Source organism: Elephantulus edwardii, unplaced genomic scaffold, assembly GCF_000299155.1.
Source record: "Elephantulus edwardii isolate Elephantulus edwardi_28Jun2011 unplaced genomic scaffold, EleEdw1.0 scaffold00068, whole genome shotgun sequence".
NCBI lineage: Eukaryota > Metazoa > Chordata > Mammalia > Macroscelidea > Macroscelididae > Elephantulus > Elephantulus edwardii.
In genome coordinates, this window is record NW_006399818.1 from 1,709,311 (window position 1) to 1,734,079 (window position 24,769).

The 24,769-nt window shown below is 40.0% G+C and overlaps 1 protein-coding gene across 1 annotated transcript in view; it reads right to left on the bottom strand.

Annotated features, from left to right (window-relative positions):
• The window catches only part of CCDC38 (coiled-coil domain containing 38), a 58,600-nt gene extending 34,312 nt beyond the window's left edge, over nt 1–24,288 (bottom strand). Inside the window, exons 1-7 of the mRNA XM_006888566.1 lie at nt 24,219–24,288; nt 23,721–23,824; nt 21,011–21,176; nt 16,680–16,744; nt 14,985–15,148; nt 14,806–14,886; nt 10,150–10,329 (exon numbers count right to left, since the gene is read on the bottom strand). Coding sequence (XP_006888628.1) covers nt 10,150–10,329; nt 14,806–14,886; nt 14,985–15,148; nt 16,680–16,744; nt 21,011–21,176; nt 23,721–23,824; nt 24,219–24,288 — 830 coding nt within the window. The remainder of the gene's footprint in view (nt 1–10,149; nt 10,330–14,805; nt 14,887–14,984; nt 15,149–16,679; nt 16,745–21,010; nt 21,177–23,720; nt 23,825–24,218) is intronic.
• Between the last annotated feature and the right edge of the window lie 481 nt (nt 24,289–24,769).

Below are 24,769 nucleotides of genomic sequence, written 5' to 3' on the forward strand. Positions count from 1 at the left end.
GGTTTAACCCTTTCCAGGACAAATCTGTTTGTTTTCCTAGCAGTTCATGGTATTCTCAATACTCTTCTCCAGCACCACAGCTCAAAGGCATCAATTCTCCTTCTATCCTCCTTGGTCATTGTCCAACTCTCTGTGTATGTTTACCTAGTCACAGATATTTTTAATTATAAATTTTAAATAAAGAGTAAAACCAAAAATGGCACTTTGAGCTCAACCTCTTGTAAGGAGACCTACTATTGTCACACAGTCACCTTGATGCTGTTCTCACATTTTAGTGAAGGTCTGGGCATGTCAAATTGGAGAAACTGAAAACCTCAAAAGTCACTGCCTTTAAGTTGGAACAGATTCAGGGTGGACTTCACAAATTGTAAGGGAGGAAATTGCTCATCTTCCATCCTTCAAGCTCCTGGTGGAATCAAACCACCAGACAGGCACTGGTCAGTTGGCTAGCTGTGCAACTTCCTACCAACTAAGCTACCAAAACTCCTCCAAATCTGAGAAGCAGAGAAAATTTGTCTGGAATGCTTGTATCCTAGTCTGTTTGGAGATACATTGTTAAGCCAAAGGCCACTCTTCTCTGTGGGTTCAAATCCACCAGCAGTTGTCCCTCTCACCAGCCATCCCTTTCCAAGGGGAGTTTTCCTATTACTTCACCACCCCCACCCACCCACCAAACTCTGCTACCCTAGTTATTTCCCTCCTCACATCCCCCCTTCCTTTTCCCCTTTGGGACTTTGATACATATCTTACTAGTTATCCTTCTATTTTTATAATAATAGTCCTATGCAGTGTTTTTCCTTATGAAGTTGTGTTACTGTGCTCAGCATAATGCTCTCTATACTCTCCCGTGCTATGAAGTCTTTTACAAAATTTTTGCTCCTTGGGGTTGCATAATATTCTATTGTACAAATGTACTACACCTTCTCAATCCACTTGTTCATTGATGAGTGGGCAGTTTCCATTTTCTTGCTATTGTAAATCATGTTGCTAAGAAGCATAGGTGCACAGATCTCTGTTTGTGAATGAAGCTTCAGATCTTGGGTCTTACATTTTCCCTGAGCTCTGGTCTTACCTTTTCCCTGAGCTACGTCATCTGACAATGATGTCCTCTTGGATTCCTCCGTGCTGCTCTCTTTTCGCTTTTCACTTATTGATTCTAGAAATAGAACAAACAAAGATGACAGAGGGAAATAAAACACTTCCAAGAATGATAATTTTGTCTCAGGAGAAAGTAGAGTTCTTGTGAAGGCTCAGGAGGGTAGAAATAGAAGATAGAGACATTAGAATCAGCAAATACATTGCACAGATAGAAGGAGCTGGACTCTGAATGGGGTGACGAGAGTGAGGACTGGCCTGTTCGTGCTTGGAGTCCTTAGTCCCAATGGTAGTCTATTACAGCCTCTAGAAATGCCTTTGTTAGCAATTCATTAACGGTTTTCTGAGTATCTTGTATTCAATTGACAAGCCTGCTGGGGCTTTTTAGTTGCCTGTGACACTGTGTCATGGATGAAGAGTAGATCACTCCACAGCATTTTCAAGGCTGTGAGTTTCTGAAGCAGATTTCCAGGCCTGTCTTCTGAGGAGCCTCTGAGGGGGGCTAGACACTCACCTTTGAGCTAGTAGTTGGGGGATTAACCATTTGTACCCCTGGAAGACTAGAACTGACGTGGTAAAAAACATCTGAAACAGTAGATTGGCAAGTACGCACAGCTCTTTCATGCTTACATTGTTTACTGTGTGCCCTGTGCCCATCAAGGACTTGAAAAGAGGCTTTGAGTCTGTAGGAAAGTGGTTTGGAGTTGAGAGTATAACAGATACTGACCTTCCTTACTTAGCAGCCGAATCTTTGATGTGGTGAAAAGCAATGCAGCTGTTCACTACATGTAAGTAAGCAAGTAAAAGGAAGCCCGAGTTTATTTTGTAATTTGATCAATGGCATCACTAGGGTTGGTGCCACCCAGTGTGGTAACTAGTGGTGTCTCCGCCCCCACCATGGGTGTTCTCCTTGACTAAATCATATAGAATCCTCAGTGAGGCTTATATCAATCTTAATCATGAAATAAGACATAATAAATATACTTACACACCTTTTAAATATAATATTTCTTGAGGGAACACTACTAACAAGATTGTTTTGTAAAATCTATATTTAGTTGTTGTTATGTGCCGTTGAGTCATCTGTAACTCATAATGATCTTATGTACAACAGCTCTGGAGCCTCCTCTGTCCTGAGCCTGTCTCAATGACTCTGATGTACCTCCTACCCCATTGCCCTAGTTACTGTATCAATCCATCTAATCCAGGTTCTTCCTCTCCTGCACTGTCCCTCTACCCTTCCAAGCATAATGTCCTTCTCCAAAGACCAGTCACTCCTGGCCACATGACCAAAGTATGTGACACAGAGCTTCAAAATCCTACCCTCCAAGGAGAAATTTGGTTTTAGCCTCTACAAGCAGGCCTGTTTGTTCTCTTGGAAGTCCATGGTATGTTCAAAACTCTTATCCAATACCAATTCAATTCTTCTTTTGTCAACCTTATTTATTGTCTAGATCTCTGGGGCATAGCAAGTTATTGCTAAGAACATGGCCTCAATCAGTTGCACCTTGGTCTCTAGACTGACATAATTGTTTCTCAGTACTCTAGAAAGGTCTCTAACAACAGATTTACCTAATGTAATTTGTCTTTTCAGTTCCTGATTGCTGGTGTTAAGAGGGTTGATTATGGAGTCAAGCAAACTGTAATTGTTAATAAACTCAATCTCATCTTCATCCATCATGATGTTGCCAGTTGGCCCAGTGGTGAGAATCTTTGTCTTCTTGATGTTGAGCTTCAATCCATATTGAAGACTACAGTCCTTGACCTTCTGCAGCAAGCACTTCAGGTCCTCCTCAGTTTCAGCATGCAGGGTTTTGTCATCTGCATAATGTAGTTTGTTGATTAGTCCTCTTCCAATCCTGATGCCACATTCTTCCCCATAAAGCCCAGCCACATGAATGATCCATTCTGCATATAGATTAAAAAGATATGGAGACAGGATGCATCCTTGATACAATCACTTATTGATTTTGAACCATTCAGTGTTTCCCTGCTCTGTTCTGAGGACTGCTTCCTGGTCCATGTATAGGTTTTGCATAAGCACAATTAAGTGTTCTGGGATTCCCATTCTCCTCAATGTTAACCATAATTTGTTGTGATCCATACAGTCAAATGCCTTTGCACAGTCAATGGAACACAAATAAACTATCCCTCTGGTATTCTTTGCTTTCTACAATATCCATGTGACATTAGCAATAATGTAATTTAATTGTATTACAATATTATTTGTAAATGAGTGGAAGTAAATTTTTTGTTGTCTCCTTTTTCTTTAATTACTACTTTGTTCTCAAAAAAGGTTTTGCTACAGGTCCACAAACAATAATTACCATGGTATTATAGAACACACACACACACTGACAAAATCCATGACCATGAAAATATTAGAAACATAGAAAACAATACCATGTGCCTGGAGTCCTTTCAGACAAAACCATGAGATTGGAAGTGACACTGTAATTGAGGAATAATGACAATTCTCACCCAGCATCCATGGACCAGTTGCTACTCGTAGTAACTATATGCACCCCAGAATGAAACATTACCTGGTCCTGTTCCATTTTCACAATCACTGCTATGTCTGAGCCCACTGTTGCAGTCACTCTATCAGTGTATCCTTTTAAAGATCTTCCTCTTTTCTACTGACTCCCTACTTTTTCAAGTAGGATGTCCTTCACTAGGGAGTGGCCCCTTCCTGATGATATATCCAAGTGCATTAAGACAAAGTCTTATCATGCTTACCTCTAACTAGCATTCTGACTGAATGACCTTCTTTCAAGACAGATTTATTTTTCTGGAAACCCATAGTAGAATTAATGTTCTTCACCAACACCATAAATCAGAAGCATAATTTCTTCCTTGATTTTCTTTTCCATTGTTCAGCTTTCACCTGCTTATGAGGTGACTGAAAATAACATGACTTGTCAAGCACATTGTAATCTTCAAAGTCACAAAGAGGTCTTTTCCAGTAGATTTGTCCAATGCAACACAAGATTTAATTTCTTGAATGTTGCTTCAATGGAGATTGTGGATTCAAGTAGGGTGAAATTCCTGACAATATCAGTATTGTTTCTCTTTGCCATGATGCTATGTATTGCTCTAGTTTTAAGGATTTTTTGTTTTCTTTATGTTAGGGTATAATCCATACTAAGGTTGTAGTCTTTGCTATTCATCAATAAGTAGTTCATATCTCCTTCACTTTGCAAGTAAAGTTGTGCCATCTGCATATAGTAGTTCATTAATGAGTCTTCTTACTACTCTGATGCCACATTCTTCTTCGTGTAGTCTAGATTCTCAAATCATTTGCTCAGCTTTCAGATTGAACAGGTACAGTGAGAGGATGTGCATCTTGCTTGATTTTCAAAACATGCAATATCCTATTGTTCCGCTTGACAGCTGCTTGGTCTATGTGCAAGTTTTGCATGAGCTCAGTAGTGCTTTGGAATTCCCATCCTTCACAGTGTTATGTCCAATTTATTATGTCCACACAGTTGATGCCATTCAATAGGCAACAAATCATTGTTATACATCTTTCTGTTATTTTCTGCTTTCAGCCAGGATCCATCAAATAATCAGCAGTGATATTCCTTGTTTGATGCCCTTTCTGAATTCAGCTTGAATTTCTGGCAGTTCCCTGTCAATGTATTACTGCAATCATTTTAAAAAGAAATCTTCAGAAAGATTTTACTTGTGTATTATATCACTGATATTGTTCTATAATTCTGAATTCTGCTAGACACAAATATGCATCTCTTGCTGTCAGCTGGCATCGAAATGTCTTGCCATAGACAAGTGTGGACTTCCTGTGCTAAATCTGCTGAAGCATTTCAATTGGTTTTCTGTCAATTCCTGGATCATTGCCTTCCGTGCAGTCTGTAATTCATCCTTCAGTGCCATTGGTTATTGATCATATGCAACTTCCTAACATGGAGGAATATTTAATAATTTTTTTAGATAGAGCAAATATAAATATTCCTTCTAGCTTCTTTTGATGTCTCATGCATCATCAATATTTTGCCCATAAAATTTTTCCCTATTGCACCTCCAGGCTTCAAAATTTTTCTTTATTTCTTTTAGTTTGAGAAATGTCAAGAGTGTTTTTATCTTTTTATTTTCTTTCTCCAGATCTTTGTGCATTTTGTTGTAACATTTTGTCTTCTTGAGCCACCCTTTGAAACCTTTGTTCAACTCCTTTACTTCATGATTTTTTTCTATTTGCTTAGCTTCCCTATATTCTAGAGCAAGTTTCTTCTAACATTTATTTATGTCTTCTCTTTATTTCCTGTCTTTTTAATGGCCTTTTGCTTTCCTCAAATATGATTTCTTTCATGTCATCCACAACTCTTCTGGTCTGTGGCCATCAAATCTATTTTTTAGTTAGTCTCTACGGTGAGATATATTCAAAACAGTATTTTAGGACACATGGAATTGTCTTAGTTTTCTTCAGCTTCCACTTGAGCTTGCATGTGATCAATTAATGGTCTGTTCTACAGTCAGTCACTGGCCTTGTTCTGATTGATATAAACTTTTTCTATCAGATACAGTTAATTTGATCCCTGTGTCTTCCATCCATTGAGGTCCACATGTATGCCACTGTTGTTATTGTTATTAAGTGACAATAAGTTGACTGGGAATCAAAAGCAACCTGTGTACAACAGATCCTAGACTACCTTCACTATCTTCAACATGCGCAAGTCCATTGTTGTGGTCACTATGTTAATTTATTTTCCTTGAAGGTCTTCCTCTCCTTCTTTGACCCTCTACCTTTCAAAGCATGATGTCTCCTTCCAAAGACCGGCCTCTCCTGATAACGTGGCTCAAAGCATGCGAAATGAAGTCTGATTATTTTTGCTTCTACTTCCTCTTAGATGGATCAGTTTATTCTTTTAGTATGCCAAGATTCAATACTCCTTGCTGATGCCACAATTCAAAAATTAAAATGTTTCTTTGATTATCCTACTCTCTGCACAACATACACATACATTTGGAGCAAGTGAAAATACCATGACTTGAGTCAGAAACACCTTAATTTAAACTGACACCCTTGTTCTTCAGCACTTTAAATAGATCTCTGCCAACAGATTTGACCATTGCAAAACACGTCTTATTTTTTTTGACTGCTGCTGCTGTGGATGTTAATTATGGAAACAAGTAAAATGAAGTCTTTTCAATTTCAATCTTTTCTCCATTTATCATGATGATTTTTATATGTCTAGTGGTGGGTAGATTCATCCTAGAGAGGGTTAAACCAGGCTACTCCTTGGAGACTTCGTCTGACATACTTTGGACATGGTGTAAGGAGAGACAGGTCTTTAGAGAGGGACATCATGCTGGGTAGAGTAGAGGGACAGCGCAGGAGGGGAAGACCCTCTCTGAGGTGGATTGATTCAGTGACTGGGGTAATCGGGATGGGTGTGTCAGAGGCAATGAGATTGGCACAGGATAGAGCACAGTTTAGGGCTGTTGTACATAGGGTCGCTATGAGTCGCAAACGACTCGACGACACATAACAACAACAACAACAGTGGTGAGTACTTTTATTTTCTTCATGGTGAAGTGTAATCCATTCTGAAGGCTGTAGTTTTTGATCTTCAATAAATGCTTTAAGTCCTCTTTGCATTCAGCAAGCAGCATAGTGTTATCTGTATAATGTAGACACTGAGGAGTCTTCCTCTAATCCTGATTCCACATTCTTTTTCATATAGTTTAGCTTCTGAAATTATTTGCTCCTCATAGATATTGAATTTGTTGTTAGGTGCTGTTGAACTGACCATGATTCCTAGCGACTCTGTGAACCACAGATCGAAAACTTGCCCTATCTTAAGCCATGACCACAATTTCCCCCATGCTCAATGCCCTTCTGTTGTAGACAGTCTGAATTTGAATAGGTTTACTAAACTGAATATTGCTGTTGTTTGATGTGCCACTGAATGGGAACCAACTAATAGCTGACCCTCTAGTGGATTTTCAGAGGCTGTATATTGCACGAGAGGAGACTGCCCATCTTTCTTCTGAAGAATAGCTGATGGATTTGAACTGATGTCTTTGAGTTGGAAGCCTAACTCCTTACCATTAAGCCACTGGAACTCTCTGGTAAACTGTTGCTGTTGTTAGATACCATCTAGTAGAGTATGACTCATAGGAGCAACAGATCTGAACCCTTTTGTATCCTGTGTCATTCTCATCATCTCTGACATACTTGAGCCTATGATAATCCTCTCTTTTGCTGAACCTCCACTTTTCTAAAGAATAGCCAAGGAATACTGATTTCCAAATAATATTTCCAGGGGCTAGTCTCCTAACAAATAAATACATATGGTTTTTTTAAGGATAACAGAAGAAGATCTATGCCTTTGAGTTGTGGTGCTGGAGAAGAGTCTTGAACATAGGACTGCCAAGAGAACAAGTCGATCTGTCTTGGAAGGAGTTGTAGCCAAGTTTCTCCTTGGAGGTAGGGATTCTGATGCTCCATCTCACATACTTTGGGCACATGACCAGGAGGGACCAGTCCTGGGAAAAGGGCATCATGCTTGTGCAGGAGGGACAGCAAAGAGAGGAAGACTCTGAATGAGATGGATTGACGTAGTAACTGGGGTAATGAGGGTAGATGTGTTGCAGACAGTGAGACTGGCTAAGGCAGGATAGGGTTCAGAGCTATTATACATAAGGTCGCGATGAGTCACAGGGAACTCAATGGCATTTAACAACAACAACAACAACAACAACAACAGTAAAGTAGATGAAGCACAACAGCACCTTCCTTGCCTCTAAGGAGCACTCTGGTTGTGCTTTGTTCAAGACATAACTGTTTTTCTGTGATATTGAGTACTCTCCTCCAACACTACAACTCAAAGGTAACAATTCTTCTAGCATTCTTATTAACTGTCCAGAGGGAGACTGAAAAGGCCTTGTCTCAAATGAGGTACAGTTTGGTCTGTAAACTGGTATCATTGCTTTTCAGGATTTTTATACAGGTCCCTGACAGCAGACTTTCCCAGGCCAATTGGTATCAAGGTACCAAGACTTTTATTACCAAGGATGTTGCTTGCGGATGTTGAAATTGTTGACAAATCTTTTCTCCATCTATCATGATTTGCCTACTGGGCCAGTGGTGAGGATTTTTGTCTTCCTGATGTTGAACTGTTATCCATAGTAAAAGCTGTAATCCTTAATCTTCCGTAGTAGATGCTTCAGGTCCTATTCACTTTCAGCAAGCAAGATTATGTCATCTTCATAATGCAAGTTGTTGATTAGCCTTCTTCCAATCCTGATGTCAGATTCTTCTAGTACAGTCCAGTTTCTCTGCTATGCACATGAGTATTGTTCTATTACTGACAGTATTTTACTTTGGGACAGCCTGAAAATGCTTTTTATGAGAAATATGGTATCATTCTTTAAGTTGTAATTTTGCTCATAATAAATTATATGATTAAAAATGGCCAATACCTGTCCATTTCAGCATACCAATACTCTGAATATCAATGTTCGGGAACTCTGTTTAATTTTTTACAAGCTCCAATTTCTGTAAGCTCCATGTTCCACCTATCTGGGTGTTTGCAGCTGTCTCCCCCTCCTCCCCCTTTTTGTTCCCCTGCATTAGTAAGTAAAGGTTAGGAGCAACATGAAAGCTGAACTGATGTGTCTGTATATACTGCAAGTATGGCTGTTATGTGCTGCTGAATCGGAAGCAACTCATAGCTGACTTTCCAGTTGGTTTTCAGAGGTTATAAACCACATGAAAGGAGTCAATCAATATTTCTACTGCAGAGAAGCTGGTAAATTCAAACTATCACCTGTCTTTGAGTTGGCAACACAACTCTTGACCCACTAAGTTACCACTGATGTTAATGAAAGACATATTGGTAATGAATGAGACATCAATCAGAGAAAACTCATACATCTCTGCTTCTCTGTACTCTTGTGACTTGTGTATTGCTGTAATACCATAAGCTATGTCATCAATATTTTAAATATCAACAGGGTCACCACTGGTAGACAGGCTTTAGGGAAGCTTACAGACTAAGACAGACCCACTGCCAAGAATGATTGACAGTTTGCTTCTGAAAATAATTTGTCAGTGAAAATCCTATGACTAGCAGCATAATACTGTCCAATACAGTGCCAGAAGATGAGGCCCTTAGGTTGGAAGGCACCATGATTATACTACCTCCAAGACAAATTTATTTGTTCTTTTGGCAGTCTATAGTATATTCAATACTCTTCATCTACACCACAATTCAAAGGAACAAGTTCTCTGTTGTTGTTGTTATGGGCTATCAATTTAGAACTAACTCATAGTTAATGCTCAGTGGGGTTTCAGAGACAGTAAATTACATAGGAAGAGATTTTCCATCTTTCTCTTCGAGAGCAGCTGGTGGATTTGAACTGCGTGCCTTTGGGTTGGCAACACAACTCCTTACTCCTAGGCCACCAGAGCTCCAGTAATACTATTGATTAGTAAGGTGTAATTGAGTTTCCATCTATTTGTTTTATCCAAATGTTTATTAAGATCAATTTTTCAGTTTTTGCTTTTAATTGTTTTGCTTTTAATGGTGAGGCAATTCTGGGTGTACTATACATCACTTGCAAATAATTATTATCTTTTTATGTATTATTTTGTTGTTAATATCTGGAATGAACTTAAGCTCCCAATTAATAGCATGTCATGAAGACTGTGGGAATCCTTGTTCTGGCTCTATAATTGAAAACTTTACTATTGTTGTCATTAAGTGCCATTGAATCGACTACGACTCATAGCAAACTTATGAATAAAAGCTGTAAACATTGCTCTATTCTGAGCCAGCCTCACTGTTTCTGACACATTTGTCCCCATTGCCACAGTCAATCTATCTCATCCAGGGTCATCCTCTCCTACACTGACTGACCCTCTACTTTCCAAGCATGATTCTGACGACCTAAATTAACAAACACTGAGAGACAGCATCTTTGGGTGAGCAATGCAACTCCATATAGACCAGACCACTAAAACTCTCTTGAGGCAGAATATCTTAAAACTAAAAATAATATGAACTGAAATGAAAATACAAACAAACAAACAAAAACAACAGTGACTTACTTGTTAATTTGGGAAGGATGCTATTCACACTGTCTTTACTTTTTATTGTGCTCGACATTTTTAGTGTTTGCTGGACTTGCCATGGTTTTGGAGACAATTTCAGCAGAAAAAGTCCATATTTCATATACTGTTTTAGAAGGAATTCAGTTTTTGCTATTTCACTACTCAAAAGAAAAAAAATTAATGATTAGATAAAACTGGCAAAAGCATGTTTATGTTGAAAGACAACAACAACAACAATCCATCTGTCAAGGTCAATGTACACAGTGGGGAGGAGCGGTTCCAGTAGGTAAGTAGCAGTTGTTGTGAGGTGCCATAGAGAGGGCCCAACTCACAGTGGTCCTTCTGTATAACAGAACAAAACACTGGCCAGACCTGCCTCGTCCTCACAACCATTGCCATGACTGAGGACACTGTTGTACCCGTTGTATTTACCCAACTCATTGAAGTGCTTCCTCTTTGTCACTGACCCTCTGCTTTACCCAGCTTGATGTACTTCACAGACTGGCCGCTCCTGATAACATGTCCACGTTATGTGAGAAGCCACCATTCTTGCTTCCAAGGAACATTCTGGCGTGTTTCTTTTAAGATGGATTTATTTGGTTTTAGGCAGTCTATGGTACATGCAATATTCTTTGCTTACATAATAATTCCTGCGTTATGTGGATGACACAACCCTGCTTGCTGAAACTGAAGAGGACCTGAAGCGCCTGCTGCAGAGTGTCAAGGACTGCAGCCTACAATATGGATTGAGGCTCAATGTCAAGAAGACAAAGATTCTCACCACTGGACCAATTGGCAGCATCAGGATGGATGGTGAAGAGATTGAGATTGTACACAGCTTTAGTTTGCTTGGCTCCATAGTCAACAGTCTTGGCACCAGCAGCCAGGAAATAAAAAGGCGCATTGCCGTGGGAAAGTCTGCTGTTAGGGACCTCTCCAAAGTACTGAAGAGCAGTGGTGTCTCTCTGGAGACTGATACAGGTCATGGTCTTCGCAATCACTTGTTATGCATCAGAGAGTTGGACAATGACCAAGGAGGATAGAAGGAGAATTGATGCCTTTGAGCTGTGGTGCTGGAGAAGAGTATTGAGAATACCATGGACTGCTAGGAAAACAAACAGATTTGTCCTGGAAAGGGTTAAACCGGGTGGCTCCTTGGAGGCAAGGATTCTGAGGCTCCGTTTAACATACTTTGGACATGTTGTGAGGAGAGACTGGTCCTTGGAGAGGGACATCATGCTTGGGAGGGTGGAGGGACAGCGCAGGAGAGGAAGGCCCTCTATGAGGTGAATTGATTCAGTGACTGGGATAATTGGGATGGGAGTGTCAGCGACAGTGTGATTGGCACAGGACAGAGCGGAGTTTAGGGCTGTTGTACATAGGGTTGCTATGAGTCACAAGTGACTCGACGGCACATAACAACAACAACAACACATAATAATTCAAATGCATCAATTCTTCTTTGATTTTCCTTATTCATCCAACTTTGACCATATATGTTGTTGTATGCTGTTAAGTCGACTACAACTCACAGCGAATTCTTCTTTGATTTTCCTTATTCAACCAACTTTGACCATATATGCTGTTGTTCTGTGCTGTTAAGTCAACTACAACTCACAGCGACCCTATGACCAATGAATCTGAACCCTACTCCATCCTGTGCCATCCTCATTATCTTTGATATACTTGAACCCATTGTTACAGATGCCATGTCAATCCATCTCTATTAGGGTCTTCCTCTCTTTTACTGACCTTACACCTTTCCAAGCATGACGCTATTTTTCAAGGACAATTCCTCTTAACAACATGCCCACAATATATGAGACAAAGGCTCAACACTCACTCCTCCAATGAGCACTGTTTGCATTTTCTCCAAGACATGTGTATATGAAGCTATTAAAAATAGCAGGACTTGAATCAAGGTATCTTAGCCTTCAAAGTGACATCTTTGCTCTTGAGTCTTTTAAGAAGTTCCTTTGAGGCAGATTTGCCTTTTGCAAAACATTGTTTGATTTCTTGACTGTTGACCCCACAGATGCTGACTGTGAAACTAAGCAAAATGAAATCTTTGTCAACTTTTGGAAACTGTTAGTCTTGCAGAATTCTATCCTGCAGTCTCTGTTGTTTTCCCACTACTGCTCCTCCTGAGTTTTCTCTTCTGCATTGCAACCAACATCAATTATCAATGTAAATTTGATCGCCTATCTGAGCCATTTCTGACTACAGCAGTTAATAAAAACCTTCAGTTCCTTCATCTTTGGCACTTGTAGCTGGTGGGTAGGGGATTGTACTGCAAACCCTAAAGTGGTGCTTCTGTGGTGGTTCGAATCCACCAGCTGTTCTATGAGAGAAAGATGGGCAATCCTCTACTATGAGTTTTACAGCCTCTGAAAACCCACTGAAGGGGCAGCTATGAGTTGGTTCTGACAAGATGGCAGTGAATGAGCACATAAGATGTTGATCTTCAAAGTCTATTTTCTTTTCAATGACTTCTAATGATCCTTGATTCCTATTTTGTATATTCTACAGCCCATTGTATGTTCAAAATTCCTCTCCAACACCACAACTCAAAGGCATTGATTCTCAATAGGAATCCCAGAACACTTGATTGTGCTTATGCAAAAGCTATACTTGGACCAGGAGGCAGTCCTCAGAACAGAGCAGGGAAACACTGCATGTTTCAAAATCAGGAAAGGAGTGCGTTAAAGATGCATTCTTTCTCTAAACCTTTTCAATCTATATGCAGAACAGATCATTCAGGAAGCGGGGCTTTATGAGGAGGAATGTGGCATCAGGATTGGAGGAAGATTCATCCACAACCTACATTAAATAGATGGCACAATTCTGCTTGCTGAAACTGAAGTGGACCTCAAGCACTTGCTGCAGAAGGTCAAGGACTGTAGTCTTCTATATGGATTGAAGTTCAACATCAAGAAGACAAAGATTCTCACCACTGGGCCAACTGGCAGCACCATGATAGATAGAAAAGAGATAAAGGTTGTTAATAATTATGGCTTGCTCGGCTCCATAATCTACACTCCTTGCACCAGCAGTCAGGAAAATCAGAAGGCGAATTGCATTGGGAAAAATCTGCTGTCAGGGACTTCTCTAGAGTGCTGAAAAACAACGACACCAATCTACAGACTAAGGAGAACCTAATCCTGGTCATTATCTTCCCAATTACTTGCTATGCATCAGAGTTCTGGATAGTCACTAAGGATGTCAGAAGAACTGATGCCTTCAAATTGTGGTACTGGAGAAGAGTCTTGAACATACCATGGACCACCAAAAAAACAAATAGGTCTGTCTTGGAGATGGTCAAACCAAGTTTCTTTGGAGGCTAGGATTTTGAGGCTCTGTCTCACATTCTTTGCAGGAGAAGAAGATTCCGGATGAGTCAGATTGATACAGTAAGTGGGGTAATGGTGGTAGGTGTGCTGGAATTAGTGAGACTGGCTCAGGATAGGGCAGGGTTCAGAGCTCCTGTACATAGGGTCACTATGGGCCACAGGGGACTTGATGGCACATAACAACAACATTCCAACTACTAGTGGATATTTGCTACTATTTCTTATTTTGAGAAGTAAATGGAAAATGTTTCTTTGTGGTCAATGTGTGGATTCCATATCCTGGTGACCCCAGGTGACAGAACAGAACTGCCCAACAGGGTTTTCTCAACTGTAATTTTCACAGAAGCAGATTTCCAGGTCTTTCTTCCTAAGAGGAGTTGGGTGGGTTCAAAACTGCCAAGCTTTTACCACCTATTTACATTAGGTAGTAGTGAATAAAGAAGGAACTTGTCCACTTTAGAACACCTTCAGCTTCAGATTCCTAAAATAAAAGGGCCTGCTGTAGCTTTAGAAGCAACTGGCTTCAAATAAACTACAATCCAGTTGATTTACTTCATTTTAGACAAGCTTTTGTTCTCTACCCAGAAAGGTTTTATATAAGACATATAGGTCTTAACGATTTTCTCAGGATCTAACCAAGGCTACACTGTCTCCTGGATCATGGCATTATTGTCCAATGATGATGAGATGTGGGTATTCTTTAGCTTCTCAAAATTAGAGGAAGTGAGATATACTTGATCATCGAAGGAAACAGCTCAGATTCAATAAAAAGAGGATAATTTTATATATAATAAATTTACCTTCTGCTCCTATAATTATTATCATTATCAACCCTAGTTTCTAATACCATTGTGAGGTTAAACTAAATATAAGCTTAACTATTTTAAAATGCTGCTTGAAAAACAATCCTCATTTCAGTTAAAATATATCTTAAAATAAATGAAAGAGGATACTTAGAAAATGATTTATTGTTTACTTCTAACATCAATTTGCTTCTTTTTCAACTAACCCTTTGAATGTACATATGTAAATTAGAGACATTTTTCAGAAATCCTGGAATGTGAACCCAGTGACTAGCCAGAGGCCACCAAACTTTCTTGGTGTCCCCTCAGGGTTGATCCATGGTGGAGGTTGATAGGTTACTTGTTTTAAAGCTTTGGCACACTGATGAAATCCTCAACTAACAAAGAGGCATAGTTCCATGTAGGTGTTGCTAGGAACAAATTCTACTCTACAGGGCCATAGAAATGCAACAGCAAAGAAGTGGCTGCCCAGGGCCCTTACCTTTTCACCGCCTGAACTTCTATGCTTGCTTTCTTCAGTTCTGCTGTAGTTTGGAGTTTGTTAATTGTTTCTTGTGTGGCACTGAAAAGTTGCAGAGAATTGTTAGTCTGTGTTCAGAAGAAACTAAAAAGCAAAAAAGGAGATGTTGAAATGGATTTGGACAGAGTAAAGAAACGAACATTTTCAGTGCATCTATGGACTTCTGGTCATTTTCTCGAAGGAACTCTTCAAAAGCCATTGCATCGTCCTGGAGTTTCTTTTCTGCCTCCATGAGTTCCTTTTCCTTCAAAGCTATGCTGTCTTCAAACTTCTTAATCGTTTTTCTTTTGATTAACAAAGCATACTAGGGATATTTAAAACAGAAGCATGTAAAGAGCATTACTTCACACTTCTAAAACACTCCCAGTGTTGGCCAACAGTTCCATAACAGAGAGAGAAATAAGGTGTGATGATGACCATTTGTGTTACAAAAAGAACATGCCCAAATCTTGAGCCTGTGGACATCAGGTCATGGAGGAATTTCACTTAGGGGTCAGTGAGAAGGGGAAGTAGTTCTTCCCTCTGAGCTTCAGGGCCTCAGTGTTGTTCCAGAATGACCCAACTCTACAAGTCAGAAATAAGTCATGTTCCCACTCCTAAAGAGTATCGCTACTTGTTAGTCTCCACAATCTGACTTCCATACTGTCTGAGAATTGGAAAGCTGGGCTGATTGTAGCTACATAGCCACCAAGTTCTCCAATAGGAAAGGACATGGATCAAAATGTATTCTTGCACTTCTGTCTCAATGATGTATTCCTCTGACCCAGTCCAAGAGTGTAGGTGTTTAATTGACTGCTAGGCCTGCTGTTGTTACTAAGTGTCATCGAGTAGTAGATGACTCATAGCGACCCTATGAACAAAAGACCTGATAGGCATACACAAATTCTAAAGAATTCTGTGCTTAACTATTTGGCATCAGGATAGAACCTCTATTATATTTATAAATTAGTCTGTCTGGGTCCTGGCAATCCTTTCTGGTGTTAATGGGGGTAGGGGAAGTTGGAGGTATTCTGGGGTTTTTTCAGGGTCACTCTAGGCTCAAATTCTCTGTCTAGACTCCTATCATATTCAGTAAGATGTCCTGATATAAACTGGGCTGCTTGGGTGCTATTCTGATCACAAAGGAAAGAACTAAAAGAAAGGAAAAAACTGTGACTAGCAATCCTCTAAGCAGTGGTTCTCAGAGTGAGGTCCCAGACATGCAATATCCACATCACATAGGAACCTGATAGAAATGAAAATATCCAAGTTCCATCATCAGAAACCCTCAAACTCATTGGTGTTGAGTTGGAACTGACTCACAGCTGGCCATCTGGCAGGTTCTCGGAGGCGAAAGCAGGTTTTCAGGGGTTGTAAATGATACGGGAGGTGTAATCCATTTTTCTTCCATGGAGCATGTGGTGGATTTGAACTGGCTGCCTTTGGATTCGTAGCACAACTCCCTATCACCAGGCCACCTGACTGCACCATAAAGCTGCTGAATAAGGAACTTAGAGGTGGGGTTCAGCTACTTGTGTTTTTTAAAACCCTCTCAGAACAGTATGAGAACCATTATTCTAGAATAATTGTGCTGCTGATGTTATAGGAAATGTAGAATCTTGCCTGAGATTCCAGAATGTAAGCTCTTTGAGGACAGAACCTTTGTTTTACTAATTTCTGAACACATTACAAGCGCTCACAATATGTTACAAGTATTTTTTGAATGGACAAACACTTGACTGAATCATCTATTCAGCTTATAGATAAAAATGTCAAGGTAAACATTTGGTAATTGGTAATGCTACTCAAGAAGTCTCCTATTTGGCTAAGAGGGGAATGAAAATTATATTTATTACCTCAAGCATGAACCTGTCTCTCTGATCATGAATAAATTCATACAGAGTCTTGCTTGCATCTGCACCTTTAAAGAAAATGGGTACATATGTAAATTTTAGTTCATTATCTTTCAAAGATATGCAAAAGAAAAATTATTAGATATGGTATGTGTCTGGATTTAAGACAATATTGTCCCTTCAAATCAACTTTTCCCCTGAGCCACTCAATGAGTACGAATGAAATAATAGCAAGTGCTACTTTTTTTTAAAGAGCTTTTATAAAAATTTTTATTATTTTTTTGTGTGTGTGTACTATCAAATCGGATCTGACAGGTACAGGAGAAGATTGTCCCTTTTTCTCCAGCAGAGCATCTGATTGATTTGAACAGCACACACCTCTGGGATTGCAGTGCAGCTTCTTGCCACTGGGCCACCAGAGCTCACCACAAGTGCTGTGCTACTTTTTAAGGGTGGTGGTGTGTCCTATCATTTTCCTGGAACGTTAGCAGAAACTTTTAGAACATTTCATTTAATCCAAGTAACTCATATAAGGTGTTTAGTACTATTCTTATTCTATATAAACCCCAAAACTGGAGACAAACCTGTACTGTTGAGTCAGCTGACTTGTAGTCATATGTAACATTGGGTTTTTGAGGCTATACGATCTTTACAAGAGCAGGTGGCCCAGATGTCTCTCTCAGAGTGCTCGGTAGATTTGAACCTGTGACCTTTGAGTTAGCAGCTCTATACAGCATCCATCATGCCACAGGGTTGCATATGAAGTTGTAAAGCTCAACGACATAAAGCTGCTTGCTCAAGATGACACGGTGATAGAAATGATAGAAAAGGAACACGACACCATTACCTGTGCACTGAGTATATTCTAAATTGTCATGCTGAACCATCTTTCATAAAGCAGAAGCCATTTGTAAACAAACAAACAAAGAAACAAAAAAAAGTCTTTGGGCATCACAGATGACATTTTATTAATAAGAAAGAAGAAGAAAATGGTAACTAGTTCTACCACTTGCCAATCTCTTAAAACTCATTGCTTTCGAGTTGCGACCAAATTACAGCTGATCTCTGGGTTTCCAAACTTAAATTGCTCAGAGGGCCACTGTCCATCTTCCTTCTGCAGAGCCCAGGTGGACTTGAACTGCCAGAGGGGCAAAACATTTGGGTAAGCAGCAGACCCTCCTGCAGACTAGGCCACCAGAGCTGATGCAATTACAACAACTTCAGAGAAGCTAACAGGACTTCCTTTTTGCTCCCTCCATTATTGACTTCACAGTCCTCTTCTGAGAGGTTTTCTCATTCCTGGGAGACCTGCCCTTCTCCCTACCCCTTCTATTGTTTGTCTGGAAGCTGAGCCCCAGGGCAAAGTTTTGCTCCAAGTTCAAAGGGTGAGTAAGAACCCTGGTCTCAGGACCTCCACTAATCTCTATCAAACTCGTAAACCTGGACATTTTCATGTATGTCAGTTCTGTCCACGTTGTCTCGCACTCTATCCAGGATCTTCTACTATGATCCCTTTTACAGTGATCACTGGCAGTAGCCAGGAACCATCTAATTCTAGTCTCAGAATTGTGGAAACTGAGGTTTCATATATCCTTGTTTTTCTTTACTCTTCTTGGTTCTGATGGGAAGAGACCAACAGACCTGAGATGACAGTTCACAAGCTCAAGATTCCAGTTTTTACTCAACCAAGTAGAATGCAGAATACTGTCTCTGTCAACCACATTATGACAGTTGATCTTGAGGTCCCTTAAGATTATGACCCCAAGAACCCAAGAGCTGCTACTCATTACTTATTGGTGTTTGGTTAAGAATTTTCCGAGTTTTGTAGTAGTTTAACACATTGCCTCTAAAACTCACTGAGATCTACTCTGTTTTGCAACCATAGGTAAACTCAGCATCTTTTCTAAATTTGCTTGATGATTTTTTATTCTCTTAGCTCTCTTATTCTGGATATATGAGTTTAATGGCCTGGGAAACTAAGGCTTCTTTATACTTAAGAGAAATTGCATATTTATATTTTTTGTCCAGAACTAAATATGAATGGCCAACCTCATTCTATTTCTATTCTATCCACTCTTGCCAACATTAATATATCATTTTGGGACTGTCTTTCTTTCTGACAGCCATATAAGGATTCCTTAGTAAAGTCAGTTCCTGTATTTAAAAAATAAATTCTCAAAAAAAAAAATTCTCTCTTGATCATCTAGCCTATTGGCAAGACACCATTCTCCTATGCAAACGTCTGTTTTTGTCATCCTCAAGTCCTCAAAAAGGTCATTAACACTATTGTTGTATACCAACTGACTTCCAACTGATCCTTCAGTGAGTTGACAGAGGCTATAAATTGCAGGGAGAAATTGCCCATTTTTCTTCCAAGGAGCAACAGGTAGGCTTGAACCACATGCCTTTGGGTTGACAGTGTTTTTGTGAACACCAACCACGAAAGCTGCCCAGCAATAATCGCTGTTGAATATTTAGCTGAATCTGAAATCATATGGCCCGTAGAAAATTCAGAGAAATCCCATGCCAGTTAATGCTTGAGTTTCATCCTCCTTGGGGACAAAATTCCTTTATTATGCGACTATAGCATTAACATCTTACAAGCATAGCCCCCAAAACCATTTTGTGTTCTGCTCCATATACATTTCTGTGCCCTGTCAACTGGACTCTCCTCATCTGATTCTTTATATTCCCTTTTTTTAAAAACTTTTTAAATTGAATAACAGTTTATTAGTAAATACATGGTTAAAATGAAAATAATAATTCACTTGAACAGAAGTTAGTAAATCAAAAGAATAAATGCTGGCTAACCATCAGAAAACCTGTGGCCATTAGGACTGTCTCGCAGAAATCCAAAATCACTCAAGGGCCATACCTTAGGGAAGATATGACCTCTTATTAATCCATATGGAATAGGTCCATAGTATCTGGAATCTGTAAAATTCTGTAAATTATCACCTTCTAACCAAACATGACCCATTGGAACCCATAGGTCTGTTCTACAATACACTTAATTGTTAAGCTTGCAAGGCCTCCAGAAAAAAAAAAATCTATGGAATGTACCAAAGAATATCTTGAAGAACCATGGTTTCAAGATTCCTGTGGCCTCAAATAACTCATTCAACCCTCACCCACAACTCGAGTGGGCCTTTCTCACCTCTCTATATTTCCTTTGTAACACCTAGTGTGCATTTCCCCATTTTGTGGTATGTAAATATTGGGATCTCAGATAAGATGAAGACATGAGACAGCTACCCATATCAAAGAGTCTTTGATATAAGAAGCCAGAAAACCAAATGTGTGGCACTGGTGGTGCAAATGTAAAATGGCACAACCACTCTGGAATACAGTTTGGCATTTCTTCAAAAAGTCGATCATAGAAACTCCCTAGGATCCAGCTATTCCACTTACTGGGAATATACCCCAAGGAAATGAGAACCGAGACACAAATGGAGATTTGTACACTGATGTTCATAGCAGCGTTCTTCACCACTGCAAGATCAAGGAAACAGTTCAAATGTCCAACTACAATTGAATGGATTTAGAAATATGGTACATTCACGCAATGGAATACTATGCAACACTGAGGAGTAACCAAAAAAATTTGAAAAATATTCTATAATTTGGGAGAGACTGGAGAACATTATGCTGAGTGAACTAACTCGGTCTCATAAGGACAAATACTGCATAAAACCATTATTGTAAAAATAGAAGGATAACTAGTAAAACATGTATGAGGACCCAATGGGAGAAAAGGTGGGGGCAGTGGGGTGAGGATGGGCCAGGGCGAAATCACAGGGTTGCATAGTTTGGTGGGTGAATGGAGCGGGTGAAGGGAAAGGGAAGGATCCAAGGGGGAGCTGAAAAGATTGGGTAATAATGGGCAAGGTTCAATAGCAGTTGATTTTACAAAACATAATGAATGAGAATGATTGCATGAAACACAATATGAATGAAGAATAGTGTGAAACACAAGGTATATGAACTTTGTAAGCAAACCAATATAAAATAAAAGAATTTTAAAAATCCTTTTCTTTTGTCACCTTAATGTAAATTGAATGTCAATAGTATATTTTGTATAAATCTTTCAGTAAAATATAATCTTTGGGAGGAGATTAGCTGGATTATTAGTGGTCTAATTCTCCAACTCTTTATTGTCTTTCTACAACATGTGAGAATAAACTATCAATTCTTGATTTTTAGTAACTGGAGTGGTTCCTGGTTTATTTCCCCTACGACAGCAGCACAATTCCTTATCATTACGTTACCAGAGCTCCCTAGACCATTAACACTAAACAATCCAAATGACTGCTCAGTGACTGAGATTTACTTACCTTCTGTTAGCCTGAGAATAAGAGTGGGATCAAGCCCAAAGTGCTCATGTGAGTCACCAGCAGTATCACCATAAAATGATAATTGGCCCAAGTGGGAACGACTCTTCATCCGAGATGAATACGTAGATTTCTGGTGCACCTTCATGCTGCGACTCATAGTTTTCTCCTGCCCACGTGGAAAAGTTGGAAAGAATTTAAAATATACCAAAATAATGTGTTCTCAAAATAGCAATCACATATAAAAATCTAATTTGTGCTAAGTCCTTGTCCCTTGCCAGGCCATTACTAATACAGTGAATGATCCTAAGTTCTTATCTTTTAAGGAATATAGAGAATTTTCATTTTGTTCTCATTTGAAATTGAGAAATTTTTTTTAAATCAGCTTTCATTAAGTAAGCTCATCTCGTAGGGAACCTATAAAATGTTCTTCTCATTTGTTTTGCCCAGTCTTGTCAGGTCCAAATGCAGATACACATAGGAAAATCCCACTGCTTTTAAAGAGGTTGTTTCTGTGGAAGGAAAATCTTCAAAAGAAATGGATCTTCAAAGTAGATATGAAAAATTATTGTTGTTGTTGGATCATTGAAAACTTAATTTTGGTTTAATAAAACTGTTAACACACAGAAAGCCACCACCCAGAAGGTGGGTCTGTTTTCTCTATTTCCCTTTTTCTACTCTGTCTCTCATTGGAATCACTCATAGCTGACTCTCAGTGCCTTGCAGAGCTAATCTCCCTACTTGTGTGCTCAGCCCTGAGGCTGCCTGCTTCACATTCCATGAGCTCTGCTTCCTTTACTCGCAGAGGTAAAGGCTGCCTCGAGGACTTTCTTTGTCCTAATTAGAATGAGGGGATATGTGGTGGCCTAGTTCCTAGACAGTGTGTTGCTAATCCAAAGGTTATACTTCTCTGAAGATTCGAGTTCACCTGCAGCTCAAAGGGAAAATGATGGGCAATCTTTTTCTGTGTGATTTAGAGCCTTGTAAACCTGCTGAGTGGTCAACTATGAGTGAGTTGCAACTAGACAGCAATGATAAAAAGAGGGTATATATACATATACACACACATACATAACTCGGTGTTTCAGGGGTAAGGAGTTGGGCTGCCAAACTAAAGGAACCTGGTTCAATTTCACTAGCTGCTCTGGGGGAGAAAGAAAGGCAATCACTTCCTGTGCAATTTATAGCCTCTGAAAACCTGCTGGAAAGTCAGCTATGAGTCATTCCAAACTTAACAGCACATAGTAACAAACAACTGGGGTCCAAGCCACAAGGAGTTCCTTCTACCAACCTAGTCAGGCAGTGTGACTCCACTAATTGCTCTATGGGAAAAAGATGGGCAAACTTCTCCCTTGAGATTTACAACCTCTTGAAAACCTGCTGGAGGTCAGCTTTGAGTTGGTTGTGACTCAGCTGCAATGTCGTTGTTGTTATGTGCCCTCGAATCGTCTGTGACTCATAATGACCCTATGTATAACAGCTCTGAAGCCGCCCTGTCCTCAGCCAGTCTCACTGACTCTGAGATATATATATATATATATATCACACACATACAGATTTTCCATTTCAATATTTTCACATATACAATCTCGTGACATTACGTTTATAATGTGTAACCATTACCACTATTCACTTCTAAATATTTCTATCTCTTTTAAAGTTAAGTTCAGGATCGGCTAAGCAATGACTTGCTCTTTGCCCCTCCCTCCTGCATCTAATAACAGCTAATACATTGTGTGGACCATGTATTTCTTGCACTTAGAGCACTGAGAAGCCAAAGAGAAGAGAGGAAGACCCTCGATGAGATGGATTGATTCAGTGGCTGGGGTATGGGGGTAGGTGTGTAAGAGACAAAAAGACTGACACAGGATAGAGCATGGTTTAGGGCTGTTGTTCATAGGGTCGCAATGAGTCCCAGGCGACTCAATGGCACCTAACAACAACAGACATTACGTTTCAGTGGGATCACACACTATTTACCTTCTTGTGACTGACTTAAATCACTCAGCACACGAATCTTGAAGATTCAACTCCTGTTAGCGGCATAATGACATCTTTACGTGCAGATACATGTCCCTACCACCAAGGACCATCATCTTCTCCCCAACATATGCATTCCTTGTCTCTGGTTTTGGGGTTTGTTTTTTTGTGTGTTTTCTTTTCATTCTTCTGTGACCATCATAGAGAGCCCTGGTAGCGTCATGTGTTATGTGCTGGTAAGGGTTAGTGACGTCAGTGGTTCAGAGCCACCACCTATTGGATAAGACAAAGGACAGGGCCGTCTCTCTTCTTTTTAGGATTGCTGTGACCCGGTAAATGGAATAACTGTATCGTGTCAAATCTAATTGTCATTTATTGTGAGATTGCACAACTATTTTAGAAACTGCAAATTATGTGTTACATCTCATCAATGTAAATTAGATCCTCATTTTGGAAATGTGTAAAAAAAATCGATCAGTGAACAAGGGCTTATTATCCTAAGATTGTAATGGTGCCTCTTCGTCCACTAGGTGGCGTCTCTTCGGTCTCTAGCACGTGTGCTGGAATCAGGGCGGCCCAGTGTGTTAACTGCGCCTGCGCAGCAGAGGGCAAGGCACGCACTACACAGCTCAGGGTCTACGGGGGGCCCGAACCCAGGGACTTCACCACAGCGGTGCAGACTGTGATTCTAGTTAATTAATCAATCAATAGAACTATTTTCCTAAAACCTTACCTTTTTCCTCGCCTCCAGCTCATTTTCTTTGAAAAGAAAGAGATCTTTGAAAAAGATCTTATATCGCTTTCCTTCTTTGGTAGAGGCATCTTCGGTTTTCTCCGCTTTAAAAAAAAAAAAAGGCAAAATTTCAGTTATTCCTTTTGTGTTGATCAAGATGATGAGGTTCCGACCAGCGCCAGGATGATATAATAGAGGTCAACGAGCTTCTCAGGAGGTAAGAAGCAGACAGCTTCCTGTCCCCCTAGTTCCAGCCAGCTAGGGAGCTGGGGATGGAGATTCGGGACCAGATCCCACTGCAGCAGAGACACAGCTCCTGGGTTCCCAGGGGTCCCCAGCACAGTACACAGACGAGCCACATTCGTTCAGTAAATAAATATGGAGATGTTTGATAAAATAATTTGCTCGTGCATTGAGATAATTAGGACATTGCTTCTTGCCACCCCTACAAAGATAAGGATCACTGTCCAGCACTCAAATCCAGGAGGTTGGGCTTACATCTGGAGAATGGAAGAGCGTCCCCAACAGGCTGCTGATAGTGGATCCAAGAGAATGCTTGAATCTTCATGTCGCTCAGGGACAACCCCAGACCAGACAGGACCCCAAGACTGAGTTTATATCAGCTTCCCAAACAACCATTCTCGCCTTCCAAAACCCCCCCCCTCACACCAGGTAATTTAACATTTTGAATGCCTATATTTAAGTCTCCAGTTGACCAAGTTTAAAAATCTCTAAGTGGTTTGGAACTGAGATGATTGTTTTTCCCCTCCAGCCAACCAGATTTTAGAATTCAATGCCATCTTCATTTCAGTTTGAGACAAATAAATGCCAAGTTTGCGGAATTAAACGCTCAATACTAAAGCACTCCAGAATGTTCTGTTCCACATATATATTGAAAAGATATGGAGAAGGACGCATTCCTGATGTACTCCTTTCCTGATTTTGAAACATGCAGTGTTTCCTTGCTCTGATAACTGCTTCCTGGTCCAAGTATAGGTTTCACATGAGCACAATCAAGTATTCTGGGCTCCCCATGATCCTCAAGGTTA